General features: G+C 37.7%; 1 protein-coding gene across 1 annotated transcript; it reads right to left on the bottom strand.

Annotated features, from left to right (window-relative positions):
- Positions 1-297: 297 nt before the first annotated feature.
- LOC117911345 (QWRF motif-containing protein 2) lies at positions 298-15953 on the bottom strand. Its single transcript, XM_034825683.1, has 6 exons — positions 14241-15953; positions 10207-10326; positions 1437-1550; positions 1101-1190; positions 885-992; positions 298-797 (listed from the first exon to the last, which is right to left on the bottom strand). The coding sequence occupies exons 1-6, from the start codon at positions 15642-15644 to the stop codon at positions 705-707; spliced, it is 1929 nt and encodes a 642-aa protein (XP_034681574.1). The 5' UTR covers positions 15645-15953; the 3' UTR covers positions 298-704.
- Positions 15954-17911: the final 1958 nt, after the last annotated feature.

Genomic DNA, 17911 nt, shown 5'->3' with positions numbered 1-17911 from the left:
ATAAGACAAGAGACCATGAGATTCCACGACAGTAAGGAGTGTGGGAGAAGGAAAGGGGCGGCTGGTATATTACAGGAGCACGTGACTAAACGTCAGCGCATGTTATGGAGGTTGGCTAGGTAGGCTGTAGGCCCTCACTTCCGCATGCGCCGGAACTTCTCCCTCTGCCTCTCAGCTCCGCTGCCCTTTTTCATATTCATCCTGATGATTTCTATTTTCACATCTCTTCTTTTGGTTTCCCAACGTAAATGTACGTGAATAAAGTAAAATTATTAATAATAATTATAACAAATATTAGAAATTGCAATAAATTGAGATCTTACTACAAAACAATCAAGAGCATGAAACTCAGAGGCAGCCCAACAACTACTAAATAACAGGAATCAAAACAACATACATATATATACACGATCAGTTTCTTTTGGCCTTAAAAGGGAGGGTGAAGAGTTCTTAATTCTAACACAGTTGTTGTATACAGCGAAATTAGTGATGAACAGGCGGCACATTTTCTGTAATCTTTGCATACTAAGATACATGAGACATATACTAATACCTGAATGGGTAACAAAAATGCTAATATGAGAATCCAAAACTAAGGATCGTGATCGGTTTTTCTGTTTTTATTACCTCAGGTGTTGAGAAAGGGAAGGTTGGTTGGTTGTCATGTTAGCATTTTGATTACTGCAAGTCAGATGAGAACGGTTTTAGATGCATGTCGTCAGGGTTGTTGTCAGGCTGCTGGTGGCCGGGAGGCGATTTAGTTGTAATATATGCGTTCTCAAGCTACTGTATTTAACCTGTTTTCAAGCAATCACTCAAAACATCAGTGGGTGAAGTGGGAATTAGTTTGATTGACAAAGCAGCCAGCTGGCCAGCCACATCACCTGCATGGCTGCCAATGTGGACAAGAAGTCTCGGCATTGTTCCAGCAAAGCTCGCTCCTTTGCAGTGACGTCAGCGATTTCGACCACCAAGGAGTTCATTTCCTCCACCTGCAAGTGAACAATGGTTTTGATTCGTATCTCATTCTGTTCCAGCACTCCAAACTTGCCCTAAGAGTCATGGCCCTAGAAAATGAGAAGCAAACTTCAGAAGAATACCTTTGACAAAAGAGAGCAAATTGAGGATGCCATAGCCTGCATTACATCAACTGCTGAACCAACAGCATCCTTCAAGCTTTGGATATCTGCCTGTTAAAACAAAGAGAAATGTAGTCAAGGTCTATAGATTTGAGTTTTTGAACTAGTATATACTTATTTGCCTTTTCTTATCAAACTTTGCATAGATGATTTCGTAATTCTTGGAAAGATTTCTCATCATGGCATTTTCAGGGCATCCAAGGATTCCCTGAAATTGTTGTTTCTGATTTTAAGTAGGATAAAAGTATCATGCAGAAATATTTCAGAGAATTAAAAATAAAAATTAAAGACACATACTATTGCTCCAACAACTGGAAGACGGAGAGTGCTGGCCTTCAAAGCTTCTATTGCTCCATGCAAAGAACTAGAATGATCTCTTTCTAGAAGAGCCCATTCCTCCAAATAAGCCATCTATAATCACCAAGAACAACACAAATTTCAGTTATAGTTAAACAAAGAGTTAACAACGAAAAGAATATTCATAATTAGACATGCATCTAGAATACTGATTTTCAACACAATCAACAAAATTACGTCACACAAGCATGGAAAAGTAGGATTAACAAAAGGGTAAAGAAAAAGAAAAACAGGGAACTTAATCACCTAAGAGTACAGAGAAAGAGAGGTGGCATGTTGTAACTGAGGTGCCTCTTTTAAGAAGTATGTTGAGATGAAATAGAAAATCGAGAAACACAAGGAATCCACGTCCCCTGGCTCTATGAATGTTACATGAATGCATATGTTGATGAATCAGACTGATAATATATTCTCTGATTTCTGAGATTGTATAGCTGTGTATTTTCCTATTTTATTTTCTTGATTTGTAGGATAGACGATTTTTAGGAATTAGTTAGCTTCCCAATTTTGTGTGATGTAGTTTCCTAATTTTGTAGGATTGTACATGATAAATATTGTATCAATTTGTGAGAAAAAAATAAATAAAAATGATCATTCTCTTCCAGATGGTATCAAAGCCTAATCAAGGCCTCTAAGTTCTCTTCTAATTTTTTTTCCAATGGGCTTCATTCAAGCTGATTTCCAATGGCCTTCATTCCTGCTATTCTTAACCTCAAGCGACCTTCATTGTTGTCACCATTCTTTCCCCTTCTCAACGACCTTCTTTACCATTGACCATTTCCAAACCATTGCTATAGCTCAACAATTTTTCACATCAACTGTTGCACCACTACTGTCTCAAGTTTTGTCTCTATTTCATTGTACATTATGTTTTTTTTTTTTTTTTTTGATAAATTTTTCATTGTACATTATGTTGAAAAGCCCAAATAACAAAACCTCTGAAAATCCGACCTCAAACATTGCCTTCCAGAACCAACCATCTGCTGGTGAGTATCAAAACCTTCAGCCCTCATTTAGACTTAATGGCCAAAACAATTTTTTTGTTTTTTATTTTTCTTTGGATAGATTTAATGGCCAAAACAATCTAGTATGGTTTCAGCATGTACGCACATCTTTAACAGGAAAAGGCATGCTTAGCCACTTGATTGGACCAACACTGAGTGAAGATGATCCTAATTGTTGCTTGGGACGAGGATGACTCAATGATCATGTCTTAGCTGCTGAAAGTGATGCAACCCGAAATCAAGGGAATGTGTATATTCCTAATTATGGAAAAGGAAATCTAAGAGGTAATGAGACAGACTTATTCCAAAGTCCAAGATTGTGCTCAGATTTACAAGAAAAACACCAAGATTCACTCTACAAAGCAAGGCACTTTACCTGTAATTGAGTACAATAATGTTATGAAAGGATTTTGGTTTGAACTGGACTATCATCAAAATCTTAAAATGAAGAATAGTGAGGATGTTTAAGTACTCATTCAAGTGCATGGGGAAGAATCACTGGCATCCTTGAATGAAGTATTCTCAATCATAAGGGGTGAAGAAGGGAGAAAAGTGTGTAATGTTGGACACTCCAGCAAGTGAAGGGTTAGCTTGCTATTTCAAGCTCTAAAACCGGTCCAAATCCTAGCACAGTTTCAGGTAGAGGAGAGGTATCCAGGCAACCAAGTACCAAGGAAAACCTTTGGTGTAATCATTGCAAGAAACCAAGGCATACAAAAAGAGATGCCTTGAAAGTTACATGGGAAACCACAGTCCCTCAGCAAGAATCATGGAAACCAGAACCAATTTGACAATTTTAGAGGAGAAACCTAAATATAAGAATTCAAATAGCTCAGAGTTTGAAGGACTCAAAAAAGGAAGAGATTAACAGATTTCAGAGTTTCCTTGCCTGTCTAGACAAGTCTAGCACACCATACTCCTTAGCCAAATCAAGTAAGTACTCAATGACTAGTTCTTTTAAGGGCTCAAAAAATCAAAGCAACTGATGGTAGTTGAGGACTGTGGCTGGATAAGGGACTGTTACCCTTACCCCATCTCCTTCTCTAAAACCTAAGTTCCATGTGCCTAAATCTGTGAATTCATCAAGTTACCAAAGATCTAAACTGCAAAGTAACCTTTTCCCCATCCCACTGCGTTTTTTAAGACTTGGATACAGGTAGGACAATCGTTCATGCTAGGAAACAAGAGGGGCTTCATCTAGATGGTAGGAGTGACAATGGTAGTGGTTGCATCTTTATCTCATCTTTCAAGTTTTTCATCCAAGAAAGTCTAAATCTACCTACATCATTTATGTTTAGGTCATCCGTCGTTTCCTTTGTTAATGACTATGTTTCTTTTGTTATTTCAGAATTTGAATGTTAATGACTGTCATTGTGAAGAATGTCGATTGACCAAACATCATTGAATTTCTTTTCCTTTGAGCAATAATAGATCATCTTATCTCTTTACATTAATTCATACTGATGTTTTGGGAGCCTCTTGAATTCCAAATATCACTGGAGCTCATTGATTTGTTTCCTTTATTGATGACTATTCTTGTGTCACTTGGGTGTACCTTTTGAAAAACAAATCTGATGTTAATTTTGTTTTCTCTAATTTCTATAAGATGATCAATACCCTATTTGGTGTTCAAATAAAGAGTATCAGATGGGACAATGACAAAGAATACCTCAACTAGACCCTATCCTCTAACATAGAGAGAGAGAGAGAGAGAGAGAGAGAGAGAGAGAAGGAATGACTTGTGCTGATACTCTCCATAAAGAGAAGGAATGACTCAAAATGGAGTTGCAGAAAGAAAAAATTCAAGGTAATCTGTGCCTTGTTATTTGCAAAACAATTGCCTAAATCATATTGGAGGGATGCGACATTAACTACTGCTTATTTAATCAATGATTACCTTCTCAAGTGTTAGGAAACAAAGCTTCAATAAATGTTCTCTCTGAGTCCTTTCCCAATTTTCATGGGCTTAGCAAGATCCCCCCCTAACGTGTTAAGATGTGTCTCCTTTGTCCATAGTCATGCTCCAAGTCGTGGTAACCTTGATCCTTGAGCTCTTAAATGTGTCTTCATTGGTTAGCCACCAAAAAAGAAGGGGTAAAAATGTTATCACCCTAGATCCAAGAAAATTTTCATTTCCAAGGATGTCACTTTTGTTGTAAACTAACATTTTTTCACTCATCATCATCTTCAAGGGGAGTCTCTGTCATTAAATAAAGATGCAGCTAATTTGAGCTTACCCGATCTGTCAAATTTATTCCTTACAGCCCCTATTATATCAATTCCACATGCTACTCCTTCAGCAATCATTGCCTCATGCTAAAGATGCTTAAATATCACGGCCGAAGATGATATGCAATACAATCATGGGTTGCACAACATCCTAGTTGGAAATTTGCAAATGATGAAAATGTCAGAAATGGATCTTCTGGTATCAGCATTCCATACAGGTATCGTTAGAAATCACATCATGATGTTGTCACACACTTCTAGTGAAGAGGAAGGGCATTTATGCAAATGTTGGGTGTTGAAAATAATATCTAGCAACTATAAATCCTCTAATATTCTACTCCCAGATCTAAATCATAATATATGAGTTCTGAGCAGAAAAATAACCAAATTTACTGAGTAAAAGAAATACATCTGAAAATAAATCATGAAAGGGCATCATAGTATAATAATGTACAGAAGCATACATGACACTGGTCAAAGTATCACCTACTTAAGTTGCTGCTTTGGACACAGATAATGAGTATGAGAGACAGAGTAGACTAATGCATATTTACGTCATATTTCAGGTTTTTTAGACCATGCCAGACCACTTGAATCTGGAAACAAACTTCATGTTCCTGGAATGAGATGGAACAATATGCACAAATTCCTCCTTTTCACCTTTGATTTATTTTATGTTTTTCCTTCTTTCTTTTCCTCTCCCCTTACTAAACAGACTTTTAAGCTAAATACATAGTTTTAAAAGGCTCAAGGCGCAAAGTAGCCCTGGAGCCTGAGGCGCAAGGTGCACCTAAAGCGTGGGCTTTAGTGAAGTGAGGCGCACCCTAATTTACATATATATTTTTATATAATATAATCAAATTTAACAATCATTTATTTGTCCTAAACACATAAATCATCAAATATCATCCAAAACGTCAATTTAATCAACATGATGAGGTCTCGGAATGTACGTGACTATTTTTCCTCTATTTTTCCTCATCATCTTCTTCTTCTTCACTTCTCCACTGCATGGTTGAGGCTAGGGCATGATTGGGAGTGGTGTCGGGTTCAAAAATATCAGAAAAAGGGGGCTGGAAGGGAAAACAGGGCCAAAACAGCGTCATTTTGGCCTTTTTTTTTTTTTAAAGGAACAGGCTCCAAAATGACGCCGTTTTAGCCTATTCCTTTTAAAATAAAAAGGGCCAAAACAATGTCGTTTTGGATCCAAAAAATCAAAAAAAAAATTAGGGCTTCTCAACCCCAGCCCTCTGCAACCCGACGGTGACTGAAGAAGAGAAGAAGAAGGAGAAGAAGAAGAAGAAGGAGAAGAAGGAGGGCGTATCTGGCTGGAGGCGAGTCAGGCGACCGTGTCGCGCCTTGGGCCTACACGGCGCCTTTGTGAAGGGGCGTCGCCTACCTTGAGGCGAGGCGCCGAAGGGTGGCGTCGCACCACCTAAGCCTAGGCACGCCTTTCACAACTATGGCTAAATAAGAAATATCTTTGAACATAATCCATCAGAAAACTGAATAATGATCACTAGTGCAGTGGGTTTCTCTTAGAATTTTATTTGAATTCCTAGAGAGCAGGACCATAAGTTTATAACCACATGTGAGGGCTTGGAAAAGAGGTGATGGCTATTGGAAGCCAATTGGTCCATTAGGCTACTTACAACAACTCCTAGAATCCTCGCTATAATAGCATAAGCTCAACATCAAACTTGGCCAGATAGCAAGCACCTGTACCAAGTGGTCTTTTCCTTTCTGTACTCCTTCCAAAGAACGAATGTTTCAAGTGTATGATTTTGAAGTAATGTTTGGGAACCTTAACATGTCATTATAAGTTAAGGCATTTGTATATTTTCAAGCCAAAACCCTGGTCCTTGTTAGCGTTTTCAAAGTGTCGAAAGGTGGTAAAATTTCAGAAAAAGTGTGTTCAGTTCCACAAAAGCCTCCAAAGGAAGTTGATCAAAATATCTTATTGCTAGGCTATATAACAATACTTTAAAAAGGTTAAAATCATAAAATGATATGGTATGTCTCATTTCAATTCTAGAACAGTGGAAGTTCTTTATGCAACTAAAATCTTTCTCTACAGATTATGTAATATTTCTTTTTAAGAAATTTTTTGAGTTGACTGTTATGTGTTATATTAAATTATTTTTGTTGAACTACCAATTTTCTTAAAATCTAAAGTTTTTAGGACTTGGGTTCACAATATATCATATTCTTTAACACCTTCCTTCATGTGCAGCTTCATCACCACACATGGAGAGATGCATAGGCCCATAGGTAAACAACCACAATTAGCCTCTTTTTTGGGGTTACAAAATAAATAGGGGAAATAAGTATACAGTGAGGCTCGAATACGTGACCTTCCACGAAATGAGGTTCTAATACCATGTCAAACTACCAATGTTCCTAAAAGCTTAAGCTTTTAGGATTTGGGTTCACAATGTATATCATTGAAGGATTTGTTATGCAACTCAAACATTTCAGAAATGGGACATTATCAAACATTTACACCTTTTCCAATTTATGCTACTGCTGTAAGTTGATAGATATTCTAAGGATTACCATACCTGTATTAGTGGGGTTTTATTATTTGTGATCAGGATGGAGGCTTTAAGTTGCCTCATAAATAGAGCGGGAAAGGAGGGGGGGAGGGGGGGATGTTCTTATCAGGCTGTAGGATAAGGGGAAGGATTGGAGATGGGCCCAAAATCACTCGCCTGTTGTTCGCTGATTTTTTGTGAGGCTTCATAGGAGCAGATGGCTTTTTTGAGTTAGTTGTTAATGTGGTTTGAAGCCATTTCAAGGCTAACAATCAATTTGGGTAAGAGTGAAATTTTTCCAGTGGGGAGAGCAGAGAATGTAGAGATTTTGGCCCTTGAACTCAGTTGCAAAGTGGGAGCGCTTCCTTCCACTTGGGGCTCTCCTAGGGTGCACCGCACAAATCTATGGTGGTTTGGGATGGGGTGGAGGAGAGGTTTTGGAAGAGGCTATCCATGTGGAAGAGACAAAATATTTCTAAAAGAGCTCATTTGGAGCACTTTGTCTAGCATGACCATTTACTTCATGTCTTTGATGCGTATACCAAGAGTGGTTAGATTGAGATTAGAGCAAATCCAAAGGGACTTTCTCTGGGTTGGGGGAGTTTTGGAGAGGAAGCCTCATCTTGTCAAATGGCAATTGTTTGTTCAAATAAAAGGAAGGGTGGTTTAGGTGTTAAAAGTCTTTCTACACTCAATAGGGCCCTATTGTGCAAGTAGAATTGGTGCTTTGTGATAGAAAGGGAGACCTTTTGGAAGCATGTTGTTGGTAAGAAGTTTGGGGTGGAAGGAGGAGGATGGTGTAATCGATAAGTGAGGGAGGGCTATAGGGTGGGGTTATGGAAGGAAATTAGGAAGGAAGGGTCTCTGTTGCTTAAAATAATTGTTTTCTTTGTGGGGCATGGTAGAAGAGTGAGCTTTTGGAAGGACAAATGGTGTGGGAACAATGCCCTATGTGATTCTTTCCCCTCTTTGTATGCCTTAGCGGATTCAAAAGAGACATGGGTAGCGGAATGTTAGGGCTCTTTGGGTGAGGAGGGGGGCTGGAATCCTCAGTTCTCTAAGCCTTTCAATGATTGGGAGGTGGAGATAGTGGAGAGGTTACTGTTGACATTGCAATGAATGGAAAGAGACTACGGACTGGAAATTTGCTGTTAAGTCCCTTTATAGTGCTCTTAAACCTAGAAGTGCAGTAACGATTCTGAGGAACATCATTTAGAGCCCTTGTATTCCCACTAAGGTGGGTTTTTTTTGCTTGCGAAGCTTCATGGGGTAAGGTTCTAACCTTGGATCAACTCAAAAGGAAGGGGTGACCCATATCTAATAGATGTCTCCTTTTTTGTGCTGAAGAGGAGTCTATTAATCATATTTTAATCCATTGTACCAAGGCAAGGATTTTGTGAGAGTTATTATTTGCATTGTTTGGTGTGATGTAGGTCCTACAACTTTCGGCTAGAGATACCCTCCTAGGATGACATGGTTCCTTTGTCGGCAAGAAGCATAGAAAGGCTTGGATGGCAGCTCCATTATGTTTATTTTGATTGGTTTGGAAGGAAAGAAACAGGATTGCTTTTGAAAATAAGGAACTTTCGATTCAAATGATGAAAAATTCTTTTGTATGTAATCTTTGGTCTTGGTCTAAGTCGTGTATAGATGAAGGACTTTGACATTTAATCAACTTTTTTTATTGGTTGGGTTCCAGATGAGGATTGGTGAGTTTTCTTGTATCCCTTCTTCTTTTTTGTTCTTGCCTTTAAGTGCCTCTTGTATACTTCATGCATGCTTTGGGTTAGCCTTTAGGCGCCCTTTTCTCTTTTTATTTATAAATTTTTCTGTGTGTTTACCTATAAAAAAAATATTTATAAATGTAGAAATTGTGTGTTAGCCTATTTCATGCTAAAGGCTCCTCATAAACTGATTTTTGTATTAGTCATCCTGTGTCATTTGAAGGGTCAGTGAAGAGTCTTTGAAGACTTTGACATTGTGACATTCAAATTTGATCACAACCAAGTTGCATTGAAAACTTATAATGAAGCACATCACAAGGAATTGGTTGAAAAGCACAGAAAAAGACATTGAAGGTGAAGCTAATTTTTTTGTTGGATTTTGAAGCCCAAAAGTATTTCAAAATGCAGTATATTTGATAAGAAAAACAATGCAAAAAGAATCATGCAAATTGAATAAAAAACAACCAAGTTATGAAAGTTATATGTTTGGTTAAGATAGAGTGTGGGCAAGAAGATCAAGGGTGATAGTAATGATGCCAAGGAAAAGATATTGAAGGTGAAGCTAATTTTTTGTTGGATTTTGAAGTCCAAAAGTATGCCAAAATGCAGTATATTTGATTAGAAAAACAATGCAAAAAGAATCATGCAAATCGAATGAAAAACAACCAAGATATGAAAGTTATATGTTAGATCAAGATTGAGAGTGGGCTAGAATGTGGTAGTAATGATGCCCAAATATCACTAAGATCACGCATGGAGCTTCTCTTCTTTTTTGGTTACCTTTTGGCGCTTTTCGTATATGTCATGCGTACATAAGTGCACTCATTTGCTAGACACTATAAATATATTTACTGATTGCCTATAAAAAAAAGGATCAAACTTGAAGCCTGACTCCTAATCTTTGAGATAACGAAGATTGAGCATGCAGTAATGAAAATTGAGCTTAGTTCTTGGAAAAGTAATCTTTAAGCATCATACTAAGCGTCAAAGCATAATACCGAGTATCAATACTATAATGACTGAAATTGATTCACCAAAGCAAAAGGATCTTAATTCAAAAATATGAATCGGTGCAAGAGCACACATACCAAAATTTGTTTCCTAACGCTATAATGTACAAAACATATATAGAGTTTGGACATAATTCATGCCAGATAAAGTCTCACAAAAATTTCAGCATGATTCAATACTACAATACGACTGGAGTTATGAATCTTACTTGCCCCTTGAGGATGGAAGTTAGCTTCAGCTTTCGCCTCAACCACTGTAATTTCATTCTCTTACTGGTGACAGAGTCACGTAGCTTTGAGATCGTTATCCATGCATTCCATAGGTTTCTCTGGAAAAAAGACAAACATTAGAATTTGAAACTTCAGAAAATAATTTTTTGACTAGTACACAAAAAAAAAAAAAAAAAAAAAATTATAAATAAGAGGAGACAATACATGAAGGATGAAGCTAAAGCACACCAAAGTACATAGGGAGTGTAAAAAAAACGCCAAGCAAAAAGAGAAATGAAAGAAGAGTACAACACCTTCCCCCATCTACTTAGCACCTAACCAATCAATGAAATTCCCACATACAAAATCATTCTAGATGAGATCTCTAACATGAAACTTCAGAGACTAAATAATCCTGCATTCATTCTAACCAGTTTAAGACTAAACAACATATTTCCAAGCACATTATGCAACTAGAGGTCAGGGGTGCCTTTGAGGGCAGTATGAACAAATTCCAGCACTAAGAACAATGCCCTCACATGATTTAGACATGCAAACTTTGTATGAATAAGCAAAACTAGTGAACTTGCTACAAAAAGGGAATCCTTATGGAAACAAATCATAATAGAGAAGCTTGGAGAGGAGGGATGGTGTTTCAGAGGGGTGAGAGGTGGCTATGGAGTAGGGGTGTGGAAAGCTATCAGACACAAATGAAAGACTATAAAAGGTAGGTCTCCCTATTTACTTGGGAATGGGAGAAGGGTTAAATTTTGGAAAGACTTGTGGTGTGAGGATCAAACTTTGGAAAAAGTCTTTCCAAATTTATTTTCCGTGGCTTCTAACAAAGAGGGATAAGTGGTAAATGCTTAAGAGCTGGATGGGGAAGGGGGTGGGCTAGAACCCCCATTTTTCAAGGGAATTTAAAGCTTGGGAGTTGGATGAAGTGGAGAGTTTCTTACAAAAATTACAATAATTGGTAATTAAGAGGGAAGTGGAGGACAAACTGAGGTGGAATGAATCCAAGTGTAGCAAGTTTTCAGATAGATCTCTCCACTCTTCCTTTTCTAGGAGATATAGCGCGCCTTTTCCAGCTAGTATTGTGTGGAGGTCTTGGGCATCAATGAACGTAAGCCTTTTTGCCTAGGAAGTGTCTTGGGGTAGAAGCTTTACTCTTGACCAACTCAACAAGAGGGTTTGGACTTTCCCAAGTAGACGTTACTTGTGCAAAGGTGCAGAGGAAACAACATATCACTTGCTTCTACTTTGTTCCATAGCAAGAATGATATGGCACTTGATTTTCTCTCTTTTTGGAGTGGAGTGGGTTATGCATTCTTCAATTAGAGGGCACTTGTTGGGTTGACATGGCTCTTTTGTAAGGAAAAAACATAAAATAAAAAAATAAAAAATAAAAGCATGGAGGGTCGCTCCCTTATATTTGACATGGACTCTTTGGAAGAAGAGGAATAGAAGGGCTTTCAACGATGTTGAGCAATCGGATCAAACAATCAAATTCGTTTTTATACACGTTTGGGATTTGGGCTAGAGTGTATGTAGAGGATCACGCAATGTCATTATTAGATTTTGTAGATTGGTTGAGCTTAAAGTAAGGAGGGGGGTCTTTTTGCTCCTTTCCTTAGTCACTACTAGGTGTTTGTTGTATACTTCATGTGTACTGTGCTACACTTCCCATTAGGTGCTTTTAATATATGTTTTCCTGTTTGCCCATCAAAAAAAACAAAAACGCTTATAAATAAATTGGTGAGAATCCAATACACTACAAAGGGAATACATGGAGAAGGTCGATACACTAAACCATTCTTTTTTTTTTTTTTTTTTTTTTTTTGAGAAAAGCGAAAATATATTAGAAATGGCCTAGTAAAGGTGAATCAATGCACATGCAGTGTATATATATGACACCCAGAAAAAGAGCACTGGAAAAGAAAACACAAAAAAAAAACCTCCCCTTCCTTACATCAAGCTAAGTCAATTAACAAAGTCAATCATGGACAAAGAATGGTCATCTATGTACACTCTAATCCATTTAAAAAAGGTGCACTGAAAAAGGAGAGAAAACACAAAAAGCCTCCCTCTCCTTGTATCAAGCTAAGTCAATCATGGACAAAGAATGGTCATCTATGTATATTAAACCATTCATATGGCACACATCCTTCATGTTAGTATGAGAATAAAGGAATAAAAATCATTTCCAGCAGTGCCCCACCTGAATCACCTAAACTCAAAAAAGACTTGTCCCACTTATTTGGGAATGGCTGCCTCACCACATTATGTGAGGTTGGCTACAAGAATCTTTTCTCACCATTCTACTTCATCTAGGCTGGACAGCATGTCTTATCCCATAGCATTGGCTCATGTTCTTTCATTTTCTTCCCCCTGTTTTTAGCATGCTCAAATTGAATTACATCATTCATTCACTAGTGTAGTCATTAGCACTTGTCGAGCACAGCTACCATTCAGGCCAACTTCCTCTTATCATATCTCCAGTTGATACACAAAAACGTCATACAAATCAAGCAATAAGCCTAAGCCACGGATAATTGGCTCTCACACAGGTCACGAGAAGTAAGAACAAACCAGAATTATGTGTCTGCAGCTTTTGTTGATAAATATACCAGAACGTTATATCTTCCTAATCTAAAAAGATTGATGGTCAAAGTAATAACTGCTAAAAGCACCTGAACAAACATTTTAAATCTCTATTTACAAATGAGAGAATTGCATGACAAGGGCACTATTGAACAACCAAACCTGAGAAACAATAGGTCCTACTCCTGTAGAAGGAATCTCCATAATCTTACTGTCCACCGAGTTTCTTCAATGATTCAGAATTAACAAGAATGGACAGACTGACAACAGCAACAGAGGTTTTTTAATAAAGGCCAAGAAGGGGCTCCAAATTGGTAATTATTCATCCTCTTCATAATAGACCAAATTGGCTACAAGAACTAAATATCTTTGCTTATAAGATTCTCAATAACTAAGGAAAAATAACTAATGAATCTCACAAAATGCCTAGACTAACCAAGCAAGGTAGTGAGAGAGAGGTTTGCACTGATAGTCGTGGAATTGGAATTAATGGTATAAAGGTACCATCAGATCATCCACCAAAGAAAGAGTTAGAAAAAAGCACCTCTGTGAGTTTCTCACAATGACGATGCATCTCCTTTACTAGCATGAGCTTGAGCTGTCTCTAGCTTCTTTGCCCACTATCCAATCAGCAGTATCCTTCTGTAATCTACTTCTTTGTTGAATTCTCAAACACACACACACACACACACTCCCCCATACACCCAATTTAGTATGAATCAAGACAAATACTTCATCCCTGTTTGCCATGATAATGCTTGAATTAAGAGAAACAAGCTTTAGTACTTCAAAGTTTAGCAAAAACAACAATGTCAAATGGAGTGACCAGAATTTTCCTACCCCCCTATCCTCTAGTTGGTTCCAAAGATCACAGATGCATTATGATACGCTAGAAATGGGAAGCAATTTAATAATACTACACAGTGCTCTTGAAGTAGAAACGGTGAGACTTCAACATTCAAGAACTGCTACATGCTTTCACATCAGACCATTTGATCTGCTCAATTGACAAAATGCGGTGGATTGAAGATGGCCAACCCATAGTAAATGTTGGTGCAAATGCATCATCAAGATCTAGATGAGTATTCAAGATGACAATAAGGACAAAACAAACAGCATCAGATCAAGCAATCAAATCCCATTTCATGTCTATTTATCAGGAATGGATTAGAGTGTACACGGATGACCATTCAATGTATATGATAGGCTTTGTTGATTGGGTGAGCTCCAACTAAGGAGAGGGAGCTTGTGCATACCTTGGTGAGCTTGCTTAGGCACTAATAATATATTTTCTTTTCTTGCCTATCAAAAATATCATACATTTACAATTAAGCAAACACCATAGCCCACACAAACATAGATTAACCGAAAGGAGATAAAACCAAATTCCATGCATAAAACAATGAATTTGAAATGGGAGTAACCATACCTCTGCCCGCATCCTTTGCACCAACAAGGCAGCATCTGCCCTTGCATTTACAAACCGCCATTGCAAGTGCCGATTATACAAAAGTCTCAACAAGTGTGCGTCAACAATCCGATTTTCCCCCATCTTCCCTCTCCGAACATCAACAGAGAAACTAAGAATTGAAGGAGCAATACTTGAACTACTACTTAAAGGACTAGCAACTGCATTTCTCAACCTGGCTGGAGATGATGCCCTTATTGGAGACGACACAGGCATGGATGATACCATAAGTTTACTCGGAGATGCAGGCCTAGTAGCTCCCCTTATAGGGGACATCATTGTCCGAGGGGAGGCCAATGGGTTATCACTTGGGAATTTTTTTGATTGTATGAATTTGGCAGCCACTGCCATTCTGGAACCAGGGCTTGTTGACAAAGGTGATCCTGGATCCTGCAACCGCCTCAGCCGGCTATTAGTCTCCTGCCAAAACCTCGCCGAGACGACAATACCTCGAGGCCCACTTCGCCGACCACTAACACCAGCACATTCTTGCAATCCTGAAGTGCTACCGGAGGAAACACTATCTGTATCAGATGCAGTGAGATCAGTTGGCACAGATAAGTCATTAGCTGAATTGCCATCTGGGTCTGGCTTAGTTACCTTCAACAACTCAGCATTGCCCAAATCCAAACTCAATCTTCCATCAAATGAAGCCCTTCTACTCTCATCAATCATTGATTGCTGAAACGACCCAACCACTATCCCAGATCCAATGCTTTTCTTCCTATCAACACTACAATCGAAACTTCTCGCTAGTACATTCACCGACCGGGACCTCCCTGGCCATGGCCGCGAATTCTCAACCTGATCCACAGCTCCAGAACCCCTCACCGGCGTCGGCTTTCGCCTCTCCGGCGTTCCCTTCCTCACGTTACCCAAATTCGGCGCCGCCTTAGCCTTGCTAATCGGAAGCGAAAACGCCTCCCCTTGAAATGAAACCGACAAACTCCGCGTCGAAGTGAACAACAGCCTCGACGCCGCCGATACTTCTCCGGCACTACCCGGCGCCGCCGTGGCCGGCCGCCTCCGGTCCACGGAGTGCGACCGCGGAAAAGAAGAAGACGTCGACGACGCAGCCACCGGCAATGGCGTTGATGAGGCGGTGGAATTCGTGGAGCGGCTGATAAGCGGCGAAGAGCAGCGCCTGGGCACAGAAGCGGAGGTGGAAGGTGATGGGGACATGTATCTGGAAGAGACCTGTCTCGATTTGGGTCGTTTAGGAACGAGGCCATTGTCCTTCTCAGAAGGCAAAAGTGGAGGTCTAGCTGGATTCCGAAGATGGGTATCGTGGGTGTGAGAGGAGGCCTTGGGGTTTGGTGGGTTGGTCGAAGCTGCTTCAGAAATGGCAGCCAGCATCATCAGCATAAGTCACATTTCCCCCCACAAAAACACAGCTACAACCAAACCCAAAACCCAGAAAAGCCCATAGCTGAAAAAACCTGAAAAAACAAAATCAAGAAATCCCAGAAGAAACGCAAACCCCTGAATGGTTCTGGGTGGCATTCAACATTGTCTAAGTACCCAAAAACACCTGGATTCCATGTGGGCTTTGAATGTTGGAGACAGACAGAGAGTTGGTGGAGAGTAGTGGAGATTTGTGTAGAGTGTGAAGAAGCAAAGAGGAGAGAAGAGAGAAGAAAGAAGAGAGGAGAGTAGTATTGGTTTGGGTATGGGTTTTTGTGAATCTTTGGAGAGACGTTATGTTATTGCTAATCAAATTACATTTTCAATTTTCCATTTTTTTTTTCTTTTTAGTTTTTTATTTTTTATTTAAAATTGATTTAAGGTTTGAGAATGGGGTAGACTAGACTAGACCCTTATGGTTGTGAAAATTGTGAGTAGCAGAGGATGTTTTGTCTCTAGTGTGGGAGGTCCAACACTAGCCTCACCTACCATCTTCACATCTCTTAGCCTGCACTTCCCTTACTCTTTAATTCTAACTTCTTCTTCTTTTTTAATAATTTCTTTATATATATGTATAACAATGGGTACTTCAATACCTATCAAACATTGAAAATTATTTATCTTTCGAATGTAGGGATGGCAATGCCTCCGATTTTTTCGAGACCCATCCCACCCATAATGGGAAGGCTATGGGAAGGCTAGGCGTGGGCTTGAGATTTTTTTTTTTAAATTCATAATAGGTTAGAACTAAGTTCAAGTATTATCTTGTTTTGATCAATATTGATTATAAATAAAATTAATTTAAAAATAATTTTAATTTTAAAAAAAAAATTAAAGGATGTAAGAAGAGTGAGTATGAAAAATTTACATATTCGTTCAATTTCATTTAATTTTTTAAATGGGATGAAAATATGAATTATTTTGAATAAATAAATTGGAGTTAATATAGGGTCGACGGACCCTAACCCGTAACATTTTTATCCCTAATCATAAACATTTTCAAATTTTATTTACTTATAACTGTTGAACTATTTGCAATGTACAAAAGGCCCTTCATGTTACTCCCAATATTTCTTAAATAAATTTCTCTAAATTTTTAGAGAAAGTTGAGGACAGTCAAAAAGTTGAATTTTACCCATTAAAATTAATAGTAAATTTGATTTCCACACCATCAAATCAACATAAAGAATCTTATGGAATCATGTAAAATTACTATTTACACCATGATAAAGGAATAATTTTTTACTACTAGATGTAACAAGTACATTGAAGTAATAATTGGGTGAGTTAAAAGTTCACTATCAAGCATAACAGCCAATGATGATGTCACTGAAAATGCATTAAATATCATTAAAAATAAAATAAATAAATAAATAAAAATTAAAAAAATCATATTAAATGAGAAAATTCTCTTTTATAATAGTTTTTTGCAAGCTAAGTTAAACCCATGATTTAGTATAGTTTTCCTTAGGGTGCCTTGTCACTTTTAGGTCTCTCTCATTTCCATTTCAATTTCAATTTCAATTTCCCTTGCTTTTGAAGCATTTTCTCTGCCCATCTATCTCTTCTTAGTTGATTAACAATGCAATTGAATGCTTTCTAGTTTGTAAATTCATGACTTATGTCTTATTTCAATATTCTAAATGCCTATGGACCTTGTTTATTTATTTATTTAGATTATGTTTGGAAAATATTCTTAAAAATAATTTTTTATTCTTTAAAATAAAAAAAAATTTTAATTCAGAAAATAAATTCGATAAACATTTTATATTGAACAATTCTACGAGAATTTGTTTTAAAACCAGACTATTTTAGAACAAATAACCCTTTTTCGTATTTGAGTTTTGAAACGTTACTTTTTAAAAATAATTGAGAATTATTATTAATTGATAAGCCAATCATAGATTTGTTGAGTACCCTATAGAAATTTCATTGCTATATTCTTATAGATATGAGTTAACAAACATATGATTATATATGGGATTAACAAGCAATTCTAATGGACAAATCATATGGATGTAATCATATATAGTTAATCAAAATAAACCAATGATTAACTAACCAACCGACAGTCGACAAGTTTCGAGGAGTTATTGGCCAGGTTTATGAAATAATAAGTTAATTTTTTTAAGACAAGATATTTAATAATTTTTACTTCTTTTTTTGACAAATTAGAATGATGTTAGATTAAAGCTAATACTAGAGAAATGATGAAGGTTGGAAATATA

Source organism: Vitis riparia, chromosome 3 (genome assembly GCF_004353265.1).
Source record: "Vitis riparia cultivar Riparia Gloire de Montpellier isolate 1030 chromosome 3, EGFV_Vit.rip_1.0, whole genome shotgun sequence".
Classification (NCBI taxonomy): Eukaryota; Viridiplantae; Streptophyta; class Magnoliopsida; order Vitales; family Vitaceae; genus Vitis; species Vitis riparia.
This window is presented reverse-complemented; position numbering and strand designations above follow the sequence as displayed.

Coding starts and splice junctions, on each gene's coding strand:
- LOC117911345 (XM_034825683.1), bottom strand. CDS start 15,644: ATGCTGATGATGCTGGCTGCCATTTCTGAAGCAGCTTCGACCAACCCA. Junction 1,191..1,436: donor TTCCAGTTGTTGGAGCAATA/GTATGTGTCTTT, acceptor TTGTTTTAACAG/GCAGATATCCAAAGCTTGAA. Junction 993..1,100: donor TTTGCTCTCTTTTGTCAAAG/GTATTCTTCTGA, acceptor GTTCACTTGCAG/GTGGAGGAAATGAACTCCTT.